The sequence below is a fragment of the Pleurodeles waltl genome, chromosome 12, assembly GCF_031143425.1.
Source record: "Pleurodeles waltl isolate 20211129_DDA chromosome 12, aPleWal1.hap1.20221129, whole genome shotgun sequence".
In the NCBI taxonomy this organism is placed as follows: domain Eukaryota; kingdom Metazoa; phylum Chordata; class Amphibia; order Caudata; family Salamandridae; genus Pleurodeles; species Pleurodeles waltl.
Genome location: NC_090451.1, coordinates 208360698 through 208377168, shown reverse-complemented (window position 1 = coordinate 208377168; position 16471 = coordinate 208360698). Strand labels below are relative to the sequence as shown.

Here is a 16471-nt window from a genome sequence, read left to right as displayed (position 1 = left end):
AGGATACCATTACTGCATCTGAAAAATGTACTATCAACTTTTGCAAACTCTAAAAATTCATACCTCAAACAGTACTCAACTGATTCTGATGAGCTTGATATCTAAATTTATATAGAAGTATGTGTTATTTTGTAAATTGGTGTCGGATTTCTATAATAAGTGTGTGTGTCTCACTTACTACCTATGTGTGTGTCTTACATGCTTAGCACTACCCTCTGAAATGCCCAACTATCGCCCACACTACCACAAAAGAGAGCATTTGGGCTGTCATTTGTACCTCTGTGATACCGTTGAGGTTTCCCTGGACTCTTTGCTCAGTGTACCACTTTTGGTCCTTTATATAATGAGCCAGCTTCCTACAGAAACTTCCTCTCAATTAATAAAGCGTTTACCTCACATGCAACACTGCTATTGGCCTGCCAGTCATGACGGGCAGCATTTAGAATAACATCCTGGGTTCTGTTTTTATCCACTTTTCAAAATAAACGCAGATAGGAAAATAGATGGTTTTCTGTCTGTATTTATCTGTAGTAAAAAAACGGAAAAAACCCTAGAAAACAGTAAAACGTGTAGCCTTGTTTGTATGTATATATGTGACCTACTGCATATTGGGCATAGCTACTTCTGTCACAACTCAATCTTGTGTCCTATGTGCAGTGGGTATTACTCGCTCATGTCATTTCTTCCCCTGTGGCGTCTTTCTGTCTCAAGTACTCCATGGCTTCCCCCTCCCCGAAGGCCTAAACTATTAGCTCTTCAGTTCCGTTGCTATGCAAGTTTAGGCGAGTTAGCACCTGCAGATATCACAAGCCCTTTTTAGGATAGTAATGTTTCATTTCTATTGTGAACCACTGGGTTGTACCATCATGCACTTGGGTTCAGTTGTACTTGTCAATTACCATTTGCATCTGCTGCCTGTTAAGCCATATTCATTTGTATGGAACACATGATTTTTCCCAGGTTCCTTTGAAACCTCTACGTGAGACATGCACCCTTCTGGAACACTCCTGGCCTCCTGTATAAATAGCCCCTCTGCACTTGCCTTCGGGCTTGGCCTTGTGCTGTATCCGGACCAGCACCTGCCCAGCCCTACGCAAGCAGCTTCCCATCACTCGTCTCCCAAGTAGCCCGGACTTTCATCACTTCAGTTCTATGCAACCTCGTCTCTGGACCCATCTTCCTGATTTAACCGGAAACCTTCCAGGACTCTAGTCTTCCAAGTCCTTTCCGATGACTCCGAGATGCTGATTTCTGCAAAGCCTCCCTCCTTGAACTACGATTCTGGCTCTTCTCGAACTTCTTGCAACAACCTACCTGCTTCCTTCTAACTCCAGCCCAAGTGCTAGCCCAGGCTAAATATTTAACCCCCCCCCCCCAGTTAGTGAGCACTAATCCTTAGTAGTATTTGCAGGCCTGTTGTTATCTTCTTGCTTGCCCTAGCTCTGGATCCTCTCGCCAAGTCTTGGCTTCTGAGTAGTGTTGCTCGTGGACAAGACACGGTCTTCTGAACCAACTTCATACCTCCAACGTTCGTGCCAACAGTAAGCGTGTTTTCTGACATACCTTGAGAGTACCCCCAACTCCAACCTAGTACCGAGTGTATCCCTGTTTTCTAAGCATACCGTGGGAGTGTCTATAACTCCAAACCATGTTTCAAGCACAACCGTTGGAGCGTCTGTAACTTCAACCTTGTGCCCAAAGTAATCTTGTTTCATGTCCGAGTTTAGCCCATATATTGAGTACAACCTTGAGAGTGTCAGTAACTCCAACCTTGTGCCATGTATACTCTTGTTCCAAATTTACTTAATCTGAATGTAATCTGAGAATAACCTGGTCACTAATATACCTTGAGAGTATTAGCAAGTTCCAACCTATGTGTCTAGAGCAAATGGTTTTCTATTTCCTTATTAGTCAGTCCGATTACAAACTAAGTACCAGTGCCATTGTGGAAAAGTCATTAACTCCAACCTATGTTCTGAGTTTGCCCGTGGAGTGCCTTAAACTCTACCCAGTACTTCAAGTTCTTCTTCTTCAAGAGTTCTAAAAGAATCCAACCGAGTATCTGGTTGATCTGCTCTCATGTTACAATTATTAAGAAACCTGCACGTGTGAAATACTCAAGTATTGTATTGTAACATGTGTGGAGGATTTGATGCACTGATGGTATTTGTCTCTTCTTGTTATTTCCAGTATAGTACAGTCTTGTAATCTTCCACCTTCTTCTAAACCAGAAGGTCCCAGAAGTGACGACCCTGTTAAGCAGAGTAGCACTGTCGCTGAGCAAGACCAATATTGCAAGTGTTCATGTATTATTTTGTCCTTTCGTCCCTCGCTCCCTCCTCTCCTTGGGAAGCAGGCCCAGCGGTAGGCAACCAGGCGAGTGCATGACAGAAGGCCAAGCTTCACACATTCCATTACTTCAGCAACATGGGTGGCCGGATGAATCTTTTGAATCTGGGCCAGATTCCCTTCACAGATATCTTGAAAGCTGTAGACCTTGTCAGGGCTTTAGTGAATGTGCAGTTTGCAGTTAATTTTGGCAATCTGAGAAAACAAAAGCACTCACTAACCGACGTGTTAATTCTGTCCCTGTCACAGTTATCTGGGCAAAGCTATTTCCTAATCGTACTGGCCCGACTTCACTTGACTTTAAAAACCTAAAAAAGATGATACCTTGTCCCTTCGATGTGCATACCCTAGTTTGGACCACTGATATTGAGTTGCTAATTCAACAGAAGAATAGTAAGAACCCTTTTACTTACATTATTGCCATTGATAAACAAGTTGTGGAATTGCCATGGTCTTAAGAAACAAGAAGACTTCCTTTTGTTAGAGAATTGAGTAGTGAATAAAAAATGTACATGCGCTTACATGCGCTTATAAGCCCACCTTCTGACTGTTCCCAGTATATTGACTCAGTTGTTGTGTCAAATCATAACATACTGGAAGGCAGAAGGGAGACGTGGCTTGGCCGGCCAAGATGGCAGGCACAAAATAGTGGAGCTCCGCGGCAGGGCACCGTTTTCAGCCTCCTAACCGACATGGGCAGGAGATGGGCCACCGCATCTCAGGACACAAGTGTGCGGGCCTGGAGAGAGCCGGCAGCGCTGGTCAGCCAGCCAGAGGAGTCGCCGTGGGAGGCGCTGGAACCATCAAGGCCTACACGACAAGGATTCGGGCGGTGAGTGGAGGCCTGGTCCGGGAAGCCTACGCACAGGCAATTTAGCCCGGGCAGACCCAACGAAGGTCAGACGACCAGCGGGAGGAAGGAGTGTGGCAGATGGCAAGGATTCAGCCCACGCGGCGGTGAGAAGTTACCGGAGTACGGCGTGGGTAGTCAGCCTGCGCCTGGGAGCGTTGGTAACCACTAGACTTTCCCTGCACTGCCACCGCCGGTGACAGTGCAGCCCAGAAGACCGCCGGCACTGGGTCTAAGGTGAAGGTATGGGGGTCCCCACTTTTGTCCGTCCCCTCCTTCCCCCTCATAGCTATCCGGACTGATTCTGACACAGTCGGGAGCCCTGAACCCATGTGGCGCTACCACTCTGGGCCAATGGCCCATGTTGGGGACACTGACTATATTGGAGGGGCCACACTAGAGGTGTACACGAGGAAGGCCCTCGGGCAGTCCCTGGAGCAGAGACTAAACTTGAAATCATGCGGCAGAGCAACGATGTGGACCGATGCCCTAGTTAGGGCCTGTCGACACCTTGAGGAGGGCTGCTCGTGCTGCTGCGCACTGTGACCCACACAATGCGCACGCAAGCGGGCCCCCCTGCTTCTCTGGAACATTACATCCTGGCGGCTGCTGCGGCCTGAAGCAACCGAATCAATCAGCCTAAGCCGTCAGGACCCCGAGTTTGAAGGGATGGGCCGCCTATGCTCCAGAACGGGAAACAAGTAGCCAGCACTGAGGACTTGTGCCTTGGACTCTGACGGCCACAAACTAGATGCAGTGCTGGCAGCTGTGGAACGCATCAGAAACTCGCTGGACCAGGCTCGAACCTCGCTGGAGAGCAAGATTGATAAGGTGGCCAGTGACCTCACCTTGCTTCATGCTGACCATCACACACTGGCAGAAAAAACCCACTCCCTGGAAGGCCGACTGGATGAGCTTGCTCCCAAGACACATCAACTAGAAACCTCTATGCAACCAGTACTGGGCAGGCTGGCGACTCTGGAGCACCGTGCGGAGGAGGTTGAGAGGTGCGCCAGGAGAAACATCATCCGTGTCGTGGGCCTTCCGGAGGGCATAGAGGGCTCAGACGCAGTCACTTACGCTGCAAATTGCCTTCAAGCACTGGTCCCAGCGGGATCACTAACACCTTTCTTCTCCGTTGAACGCGCCCATCGAGTCCCGACAAGGACCAGACCGCCGGGCGCGGGCCCGCATACTTTCCTGAACCGCCTGCTACACTTCATGGATAGAGACATTATTTTACGGGAGGTAAAATCACTCCTGACACTTCAGGTCAACAATGCACAGGTTAGGATGTTCCCAGACTACACCATAGTCGTACAAAAACAGCGGACCTCCTTCCTGTCTGTGAAACCAAACTTCATGCCCTTAACCTAACATATTCCCTTCCCTTTACCGCTAGGCTGCGAGTAGTGTCCCATGAAAAGGTTCAATTCTTTAACACCCCAGAAGAGACAGGGGAGTGGCTGGAAATGAGGAACTTGGTCAGCCAAAAAGAGGCAATGGCAGAGGGGACGACACTAAGGGACTCTCAACCCCGCAGACGGAAAAAACGCAGATGACCTGATGCTCCTCCCTTCCCCTAGATGCATGCCACGCTCCTGACCTGGAACAGATCATATGGGAACGACGGCAGGGGCTGCAGAGCGCAGCAGCTGTCAGCAAACCATAGCCACTTCTGGCACAGGAGCAGAACTAGTTGACTCTGATGTTGAGAACAGCTTCTTCGCCGATATGCTTTCTGACACTGGCTCCTCCGCCCCCCCCATGCAGTGTCACCTTAGACAGCAGACAATATCATCTGAGCTTTTATAGCCGTCAAATGCAGAACTTTCAGTCTGCAACCTGGCATGCAATGTTTTTATACGAAATGACTAAAGGGCCGTGCTGCGCTATATATTGTCCCCGTTTCCACATGGTCTGGTTGAAACATTTCTTATGTGAACTGTTTGCCTGTGCCGCCCTCATCCTTTGGATGGAAGGCGGAGACCGTCCCATGCCTAGACAGTTAGGTCCTGCATTAGGTGCTGCGCTGCGTGCCCATCTACTGCCCACGACTGCAATGCGTTAGGGGCCTCAGACCTAGAGCTTGCTGACCAACACTCAGCCCCCCTCCACTCCGTTGTTTGTGGGTCCTTCCTTTCTGCATTGGTAACGCAAGAAAGGCAAGTTACATAGATTGGGTAGATACTGTTGTCCTTCTGCTCTGATGGTATTCTACAGCATTATCATTATGGTAGCAGTTAGTTTCAAGCTGCGTACATTTGGTTTAAATTGGAGCTCGAACCCCACGCACACCATCCAGCAGCCATGTAGGGTTGGACCTTCCTGAGACCAGGACTCTAGGGAACCATTCATCCTCTGACAAATACGACTTCTACCAACATCCTTACATGGAACGTGTGCGGCATACACACCCCAGCACGCAGATATTCCATATACTCATACCTCAGGAGACATTCAATTCACATAGCGCTTTAACAGGAAACGCACCTTACACAGCCAGAGGTTGCCAGGTTGCAGCCGCGCAGGTGAGGGCAGCTGTTCGCTACAAATTTCTCTTCCTATGCCAGCAGGGGCCCTAATTTGGATAAGGCCAGGTACTATGTTCGTGGCTGAAGACTACAAGGTTGTCGCTGAGGGGAGCTATGTGCTTGTGCATGGATGCTTGAGGGGCCGGACGGTATTGCTGGGGTCAATTTATGCGACAAATGCAGATCAGGCCTCCTTCCTTTGCCAGCTATTTGGCCCCCTCTCTTAATAGAGCGACCTTCCCTGGCTGTTGGAACGTGACTTCAACAGTGTGCCAGACCCCCACCTGGATCGTTCGTTCCCCCGCTACCTACTGTGCCCAAAGTGGTTGCTGCACACTACAGAAATGGCTCCAGCATTGGCAGCTGCTGGACCTATGGCACCAGCATAATCCTGAAACTAGGGTCTATTTTTTTCAGCACCACATCAGTTACAAGTATGGCTTGATAGAATACTTTGCACAACCAATCTGAACACCGCGGTTCTACGGACTGACTACTTAGGCCATACTCACTCTGATCATAATCCCCGGTTTCTACAGTTGGGTTGGAACACATCGTCCCCAGTCATCTCCACATGGCGACTACGACCTGAGATGCTGGAGGATGCTGTGTTTAAGGCATCATTGGACGCAGCGATCCCGGAGTACTTTGAACACAACACTGGTTCCACATCGTCAGGACTTTTTGAATGGGAGGCATTCAAGGACTTCATAAGAGGGCACTGTCTAGGCACACAAAGGAACCTGCACACATCCATTGAGCATGACTTAACCCAAGTGGAAAAGTCCCTGCTATCACATCAACAAAACACCATACAGCACCCACCAGACACCAGAGGGCTAGTGTCCGCTCAAGCAGAGCATGTGTTACTACTAGAGAGGCTAAGATGCCTCAATTACGTGGCCCACTCAGCCCGTACGCAAGCCGCAGCTGATCAGTCAGGCAGGCTGTTGGCCTGGCTGATCCATCAAGAACAAGATTGCGCCCCTATAGTGGAAATGCGCTCAGCAGCAGGTGCTATACTCCACATCCCAAGTGAGAGACATACCAAGTTTACTCACCATTACACAGCTCTATACCGCTCCTCAGCGACGGCGCATTCACTAGACTATGAAGAGTTCTTCTCCCTTAACACTCACCCCCATTTGGCGGACGAGCAATGGGAGGAATTAGATGCACCCTTGATGGTACTTGAGATACAGGACAGTGTACGCGAACTGACTACTGGCAAAAACGTGGGCCCTGACGGCCTTCCATCAGAGTCCTATAAATAATTCTCCTCAGTGACCGCACCTCGTCTTCTCTGCCTTTATGCAGAGGCGTTGGAGACTGCGATCCTGCCCACGTCACAGCGAGAGGTGCTGCTAGTATCCCTTCTCAAGCCCAATGGAACTGGGCTCCTACAGACCTCTGGCGATGCTCAACACAGACTATAAAATCCTGGCCAAACTATTGGTGATGCGACTAGCGCCCCTGGTGCTCCGATTGATCCACCCTGACCAGAACGGCTGTGTGCCGGCCCGCAACATATCCCTGAACATCAGGCGCCTATTCATGGTCAGGAGATACCAGACACAGGACTGCCTCGGGCAAGTTGCCTGGTGCTCGACCTGGAAAAAGCCTTTGATTCCCTGGAATGGCCCTACCTATTTGAGGCACTGCGACGATTCGGACTGGGCTCCTACTTCCTGCGATTGGCGAAACTGTTATACACCCAACCTCAGCTCAGGGTTAAGACTGGCGTGACCATTTCCGACTCAATCAAGGTGGGCAGAGGAACCGGACAGGGCTGTCCCCTCTCCTTGCTGCTATCCTCCCTTGCAATGGAGCTTTTGGCGGTCGAACTCCGCCGAAAAGGGGTGTCCTGGAGTATCCCGCAAAGTAATGGCTCACATACTGTATCCATATATGTGGATGACCTCCTTTTATACCTTAGGAATATTGAACAACATCCCAGCTGGAATTGTGAATACACTGCAAAAATTTGACACACTCTCCGAACTACGGGTCAACTGGGAGAAATTATGCTTGTTCCCCTTCAACCCAGACCTGCCAGATTCGGGCCTTTGCCTTTCCGGGGTATATATTCTCTAGCAGCATAGAACGTTCCGCTATCTTGGCATCCACGTTTTCCACATGGAAGAGGATCCTCATGATGGCAACCTTAGACGGGCAGTGACCTCCGTCCAAACCCAGATGACTTTCTGGAAAACATTACCGCTCTCAGTGATGGGAAGACTTGCCCTCCTGAAGATGGTGGTTCTCCCTCGCCTGCTCTACTATTTCTCCAATCTCCCAAACTATGTTCCGGCCAAATTCTTTAGGGAGCTGGAAACCAAAATCAGGGAATTTATTTGGAACAAAGGCCACTGCAGAGTAGCGCTGAAGAAACTGTACCTGCCTCTGGATCGGGGTGGCCTAGCAGTGCCGAATATGGAGCAGTACTATCTGGCCTCCCAGCTCCAATGGGTGTTGCAGTGGCTCAATGGTCGCCAACTGTCTGACACAGCAACACAACCACCACCCTCGGCAATGTCCGAGATACTACACCTCTTCCACCCTCTTGCAAAGACGAGAAAGCCTAAGGTGTCCCTGGTGGGTGTGGTGCACCGCTTCTACTGCAGAAGCTTTCGCCTCACGCATGCAATCCTCCCCTATGCCCCAGCCGTGGCACTGCTGGGCACACCATGAGGTTCGCGACTCAGGAGCGGTGCTGAGCTGAGACCCTGGCAAGCAGCAGAGTTGCATATACTGGGGATCTATACAGTGAGGGCACACTCATCCCTTTTGCCACGTTAGTGGCAGAGACGGGCCTGCCAAGAGGGCAGTTCTTTTATACAATTCCTTGCTAGCAACACTATCAGGACACTGGGGAGACATGACAGCTGAGCCGCCAATGCACTTATTGTTACAATATATGCGAGTCATGGGGCAAGGCAGACACTTGGTAAGTTGGTTTACTGACACTCTTCGAAAACATGCAGCCCACACTTGAGCTGCACACCAGCTGGGAAGCAGACCTTGCCAGGCCCTGTCTTGACAAAGAATGGGCCGTAGCATTGTCAAGCCACACTAACATCCCGTGCAATTCTAGGTTCCGCCTTATCCAGTTTTATATCCTTCACAGGGCCTATCTCAAGCCGGTTAAACTCAATAAATATTTCCATAGAGTAGACGCTGCCTGTTCCTGCCGTATGCTGGTAGGGGCAGACTTGCTCCATATGCTATGGTCTTGCCCCTCTTTAAATACTTACTGGCGCTGCGTCACGGTACGAATATCGGAATGAACGTCGCATCCGCTGCTATCCACATGGGAAGCCTGCCTCCTAGGCCTCTTTCCCAAAGCCAAGAAACACAAAGCCTTGTTGAAATTCCTAGATCTTGGTCTCTTGACAGCCAAACGCCTAATCACCAGGCGAAGGAAAGCCATGGAGTCACCAACACCAGTGGCATGGGAGAAATCTTTCGTAGTGTGGGCAGAAGCCGAGGGGGTGGTGCTGTGCAAGGAAGACAGTTTAGGTCTACGTAAATACCCACTGGCTGGAAAGTGATGCTGGATAAATTGCGGGAGTTGGGGCGGAGGGCAGACACAGAAACAGCTGTGGTCAATGATGCATCGTTGATGGCTTGATGACCTGCCTGCATGCAGGAATTGGCTGCTGTACCTTAAGTGACGCGCACACACTGTCTACATCCCACTTTGCAGGGGTTGGTGCCCTGGTGGATCGGGAGGGAAACAATCCCTATGGTCAAGCAGGAGAGAATTGAATGGGTGAGGTGTGCGGAATCCATGGGATTGGGAGGCGGAGGGTGCTTGAAACGGACTCCAAGTTGTTAACTGTTCTTGTGGTTGCATTGTTTCACATACTATTAACGCTGAATCTTTACCTTTAAATGATGCTATGTAACGGAGCTGTTCATTGCCAGGGCATCTCAATACAACTTGTAAACCTGATGCGTTGAATGTCCCCAGCAGAGGTCTATGTGTTATTAGCTTTCCCCCACTGCAATGTATGTTGATACAATATGCATGTTTATGAGCTTGTAATGCAACTCTGAATACAGTAAAAAACAATAAAAGCAAAAACAACACATGGAAGGCAGAAAGAAAAATAAATGGGTATTTATTTTGGTGAGGCGGAGTATTCTACCTCACAGTGATCTGCCAAAACAAAGAAAATTTGAAGGTTTAGTGCCTTGTGTTTGGACACAGCACCTAACAGACTTGAATGCCCAACTGACATAGAGACTAGTCAGATTGACACTACGCTTGACCCGGAACTCCCTCACATGACCGATACTTCCCACAATATTCCACAACTAATAATGCTAACGGTATCCTCGATCATTTCTTCTCAACAGAAACTGAGATTTTCTATGCTCATAGATTCTGGGGCCATTGGGAATTTCTTAGATTTAAACCTAGCGCATTCAGTGCATTTCCCCATGGTCATTAAAAATGAGCCAGAACAGGAAAGAACAGCAGAGGGCTCTTAACTCTCTTCTGGGTTGAACGTATCCTAAACTATTCCAGTGTCATGTGAGGAAGGGCACACAGAGACTGACCTATGATCTCATTAATATACCTACCTTTGGCTCTATATTAGAGATTCCTTAGCTCCAATTGTACAATCCTGGCATTGAATGGTCTATACACCTTGTCACTTTTGAATCAGATTATTGTCAAATTCATTGCTATGATAACACACTAAAAGGTGTGTCTCTATTGGCACGAGCTTCTCTTACACTTAACTCCTTAACTCTGAACTCCGAAAGTAACTTGAATATTCCAGACCACAGTGACAAACAACCAAGTTCACCTCTACTTCCCCATAAGGAATCCAATTACCAAATTGATTCAGCATGAGACACAACACCATTCCCTAATCAGACTTCTGACCCTTTAGGGCCCGAGACAGAACCAATTTTGACAGCTGAGGGTGTGACTCTGAATAAAAAAAGAGACTCAATTTTTCGACACTTAGAGCTGGCTCAGCCTTATCTTATAGAGGTTAGTGCATAGCAGACGTCTGTTGGAAGGATTCTTACATCACACAGTAATAGGAATGAAAACGTGCCTCCAGGTTTACCAGTGTTAAAAAGGGTATTGCCTGCAGAACAAAGGTGTTTTAATCAAGATACTCAGGAACCAAATTCCTCAAACATGACCCACTCTGAACACAGTGAAAGTCGCAGAGGCCAAAAATGTTGTTTGGATAGTGTGAGGCAGAAAGAGATTAAGGATGAAACTGATCTGTGGGTAACTAAAAACAGATGAGCCTGTACAACAGCAATTCCCTTACTATGACAACGCCCTATCTGCTCCTAAGGAAGAATTAAAACCAGAAGCCTTGGGTAGGTGTCCTGAGATTTCAAAAGTCGAACTTCAAAAGATCCAACAGAATTTAACGGATTGTCATTTGTAGCTCCAGTTGTCCAGGAATATATATGATTGTGCTCAGACTAACCCAATATGTTTTCAGGACAGAACTCCTCACTTTGCCCTTTTAAGTGATTTATGTGTCCTGTTCACAACTCGTTATCTTTGACATGCCATCAGTATGGAGCTTATTTCGGACCTTCCTAACTCCAATGGCAATACTATTTTTTTGGTGGTAACAGACCTTTGTTCCAAAGTGGCACATTTTATTACCCTTAAAAAAACACCTACTGTAAGAACCCTTGCCATGCTGTTTGATAGATACATTGTAGGATTGCACAGGCTGCCTTTGGATGTCGTGTCTAAAAGGGATAAGCAGTTTGTTTCAAGATGCTTGTGCAGTCTTTGCACATCTTTGGACACTAAAGTCCAACTTGTGTCTGCCTGACCCCTATGTGCTGATGGAGAGACAGAATGGGTAAATCAGGGTCTAGAGCATGCATTAATGTCTTGTGACCATTGCTCCCAATTGTTGGGAGTCCTTTTTGCCATTCACTGAGTTTGCTTATAATAACACACCACAGTCAGTTATGGGGGCTTCCCTTTTTAGTTGCGTAAATAGCATATATCCATGTAAGAGACCCGAAAAGTCGGCAACAAACCTAGAAAATGTATCTGCAATACAATACTTTGTTAAGCACCTCTCTGATTCTCCACAAGAGGTCTCACTTAGAACAAGTTCAGATGAACTTTGAGAAAAAGTCTAATACAAATCCTAGACAACCCCAGAGTACAAAAGAGGAGATCGGGTTTAGCTTGTCACAAGAAAAATAAACCAACATGGTCCTTGTAAAATGCAAAATCTTTTCTTGGAACCCTCTAAACCAGAGAGTACCAGAAGTGACGACCCTGTTAAGCAAAGTAGCACCGTCACTGAGCAGAACCAGTACCACAAGTGTTTGTTTATTATTCTGTCCATTCCCCTTTCCTCCCTTGGAAGCAGGACTGGGACTACAACTACTCTCACTGGTTTTCGGCTTCTTCCAGATTGGGAGTGGGAGTCCAGCACTGGCTCCAGTGTTGTCCCTGTGGCTTGGAACCAGAGGAGTGAATGACAATTTAACTGTGTAAGCCTCGCTACACTTTTCCCTGAACAGGGCTACATGGGATTAAAATCTTAATTTCTATATCTGTTTAGGATAATGCTAGGAAATGTTTCAAAGTTATTCTTTGCTTAGATCTGAAAATCTGATTTAATGTTGAAATGGAATTTTAGATAACTTGAGTGCAAAGGTGACTTTTTAAAGATGTGCTTTAGGCTGGCTGAGCCAAAGGGGACCAGGTCTGTCACTCATCAAGCCTCCACTGATGGAATACACTGGAAGAGTTAACAGATCTGTCTCAGAGTATGATAGCATTCATCTGAGACCAAGAAGGGTAAACAGGTGTTACCTGCTAACCCTTTAGCAGGGATTCACCATATTGGAGTGGACAGGAACAGTTGGTAGCTTTAGCACGAACTCATTTTACTTTTAGATGGCAAGGAGGGCTTCTCCTAATCTGTCCAAACATCCTCCCAGACAGGCAGGCACCAGTCATAGTGCAGTGTAGAATCAGTTTTGCCCGATCAGGTGGGTGGACAGTTCATTTAAATAGAGAACCGCTATGCAGGTGAAGACAGGCCTTCCTGATAGTAGCCAGGTTCTGACATCTTGAAACAGAGCCCCCTGGGTAATTTTACAGTAAGGCAAAGTGGAAGTGCTGCAAAAGGAAGTGGGGAGACTAAAAGAAAACTATTAGGATTGAGTGACAGTTCTCCCATCACTGTCTAGTGCAGAAAGTAAAACAGGCACCTCAACCTCAACTCCTCAGAACATTCCTGGACTTGGGAAGACTGAAGAAGGAGACCTTTCTGGATGAAGAGGACTCATACAAAGACTCTTGCTAGCATCCTGGGCTTGAAACTGCTCTCCAGAGATTAGGTTGTGGGCTTTCTGTTTGCCTGCTTTAGGAACACAAAAATAAGAGGTGCTCCTGACTCCAACAGGGGCCAGCTGACCACAAGAAACCTGGCTGGAAAATGGCCTGGTGGCCATAAAACTGCCCTAGGGCTGTATGACTGTCCAGTAGTAAGTCTCCAAGCAGTAGGACAACTAGCTTTGTGTATCTGGCATCCGCTCTATCGCAGTCGGCTTGAAATTGTACATACATCCCGGTCCACCACATACTATTGTTTTTCCAATGGCATTTTACTTTTCTTAGGGCGTTTATATCTTAAAAGTTCAACAATTCATCTCCTTAACCTATTTTAATGATCTTCCTCTCTCTTAATTAATATTTTTTCAGCGCAGAGAACCACTATGTGTGAACCACAATCCGTTTATTGAGTTGACAGGAACCCTCCCCCAATCCAAAATAATAACTCAATTCCTGACACACCAACTTACCCATTTGCTATGGCTCCTATTAATACACTCTTATTCATCTATCCACAAATCTATCCTCCTCCATACTCTCGCCCATCCACATAATCATAAATTAAATCTACAAATGGTTTTATTTAGCCTACTATTCATCTACCAATAATATATGTCAACAGACAAGATTAAGGCAGGAGACTCGAAATCTTGAAGCCAAAAATAGTTTTATTTTGGCTGCATCACGCCTGAAATTTCCTCTGCTTTACAAACAACGACTTATACACATAGACTGGCCCCTCAAAAACACAAATGGGCACAGTTAAACATCTTCAGAACTGGGCACAACGTCCCAGTGTGGTTCAAAAACTCCTCAAGGGTAGTCTCCAAAAGAGAACACCTTAAGTCAAATGTGGTGTAGACAAATGAATACGAAATTCCAAATAAAGTCTTCAGAACATCACTAAAAGTGAATTCGCCACCCCAAATGTCACACAAACTTATAAACAAACGACATAATTTAACCAGCCCCCTTCTCCCACACCCAGCAGTTTGTCAGGGATACCCCTTGTTTACCTCCATGATCCCCGCCCCCTGGGTTCTGGGTCCGCCTGCGGTTGAGAGACAGTGACGCTGTAGTCCCAGGGACAGGACCCGCGGAAGACCTCTGGGGCGCAGAACAGCCAGCCGGAGAAGCAGCGCCATCCCGCATCCGCAGGGCTCCTGCCACAAAATTAGCGCTTGTCAGTTAAAGCTCTCTGAACCAACAGCACCAACTGTCACCTCCAACAGAGGAGAATGCTAGGTTCCAATAAGGCCGCCATATTGGAAAGGCACTTCTAAAATCTAGTCATCGAAGAACTACAACCGTCATCGCAGAGATGGACTAGCTCCCATGCTTGATCACGCATTTGCTCCATGCTGGAATCTGCCTAGTAAGGCGCCATCTTGTAAAAGCACTACTTACCAACTTTTCCGTTCAAAGGAAGGATAAACGCGGTTTTAAATAACTTTCAAGGTTGTTATACAGAAATAGGGGGATTCTTCCCGATTAAACATTGGGTGTGCCATTTTTTGGTTTTATTTTCAGTTATTTAAAATAGAAAGTATGAGCCTAGAGGAAAACAGTACGTCGTGGGCGTAGAGAGAAGACTACCTTAACGGCACAGTGAAAATCTAGGTAGCTAAACATAAAAGAAAGACTATTGTAAACTGCGCCGTAACATGTACTTCTTTTAACCCCTTCGCTGCCAGGCCATTTCCCCTCCTGTGCCGATACTGTTTTTTGGCTATTTGGGGCAGTTGTGCTTAGTCCCTCATAACTTTTTCTCCACATAAGCTGCCCATGCCAAATTTGCGTCCTATTTTTCCAACATCCTGGGGATTCTAGAGGTACCCAGACTTTGTGGGTTACGCTGAAGGAGACCAAGAAATTAGCCAAAATACAGCGAGAATTTAGTTTTTAAATTGAAAAAAGGGCTGCAGAAGAAGGCTTGTGGTTTTTCCCCCTAAAAATGGCATCAACAAAGGGTTTGCAGTGGTAAAATCACCATCTTCCCATCTTTCAGGAACAGGCAGACTAGAATTAGAAAACACAATTTTTCAACACAATTTTGACATTATACTGGGACATACCCCATTTTAACTATTTTTTGTGCTTTCAGCCTGAAAAGTAGACAAAATTCTGAATTCAGCAAGGGGTCATTTGTATAGATCCTACAAGTGTTTCCTACAGAAAATAACAGCTGAAATAAAAGAATATTGAAATTGAGGTGAAAAAAACAGCCATTTTTCTCCACGTTTTACTCTGTAACTTTTTCCTGCGATGTCAGATTTTTTAAAGCAATATGCCATTATGTCTGCTGGACTTTGTAGGTTCATCAAGAACCCTAGGTACCCAGAGCCAATAAATGAGCTGCACCTTGCAATGGGTTTTCATTCTATACCGGGTATACAGCAATTAATTTGCTGAAATATAAAAAGTGAAAAATAGGAATCAAGAAAACCTTTGTATTTCCAAAATGGCCACAAGATAAGGTGTTGAGAAGCAGTGGTTATTTGCACATCTCTGAATTCCGGGATGCCCATACTAGCATGTGAATTACAGGGCATTCCTCAAATAGACATCTTTTTTACACACTGTCTTACATTTGGAAGGAAAACATTTAGACAAAGACAAGGGGCAATAACACTTGTTTTGCTATTCTGTGTTCCCCCAAGTCTCCCGATAAAAATGGTAACTCACTTGTATGGTTAGGCTAGCGCCCGCAACAGCAAATGCCCCAAAACACAACGTGAACACATCACATTTTCACAAAGAAACAGAGCTGTTTTTTGCAAAGTGCCTAGCTGTGGATTTTTGCCTCTAGCTCACCTGGCACCTAGGGTAACCTAGCAAATCTGGGCAGGTCTGAAAACTAGACACCTAGGGGAATCCAATATGGGGTGACTTGTGGGCCTCTGATCAGTTTCTGTTACCCAGAATCCTTTGCAAATCTCAATATTTGGCCCAAAAAACACCTTTTCCTCTCATTTCGGTGACAGAAAGTTCTGGAATGAGAGAGGAGCCAAAAAATGTCTTCCACCCAGCTTTCCCCCAAGTCTCCTGATAAAAATGGTACCTCACTTTTGTGGGTAGGCCTACTGCCTGTGAAAGGAAATGCCCCAAAACACTATCTGGACACATCAAAATTATCAAATACAAAACTACCTCTTTTTGTGGGGGCCACCTGCGTTTTTGGTCCTGGGCTCAGCAGCCATCTAGCGAAACCTACCAAACCCAGACATTTCTGAAAACTAGACACCAAGGGTGTTCAGGGAAGTGTGACTTGCGTGAATACCCCAATGTTTTCTTACCCAGAATCCTCAGCAAACCTCAAAATTACCTAAAAAATCAAAATTTTCCCACATTTCTCTGTGAGATCACCACACCGGGACAAAT

General features: G+C 46.7%; 1 protein-coding gene across 1 annotated transcript in view; it reads right to left on the bottom strand.

Moving 5' to 3' along the window:
- Positions 1 to 14369, bottom strand: part of SPG7 (SPG7 matrix AAA peptidase subunit, paraplegin) — a 462707-nt gene extending 448338 nt beyond the window's left edge. Inside the window, exon 1 of the mRNA XM_069216631.1 lies at positions 14107 to 14369. Within this exon, the coding sequence (XP_069072732.1) occupies positions 14107 to 14235 (129 nt within the window). The 5' untranslated portion in view covers positions 14236 to 14369. The remainder of the gene's footprint in view (positions 1 to 14106) is intronic.
- Positions 14370 to 16471: the final 2102 nt, after the last annotated feature.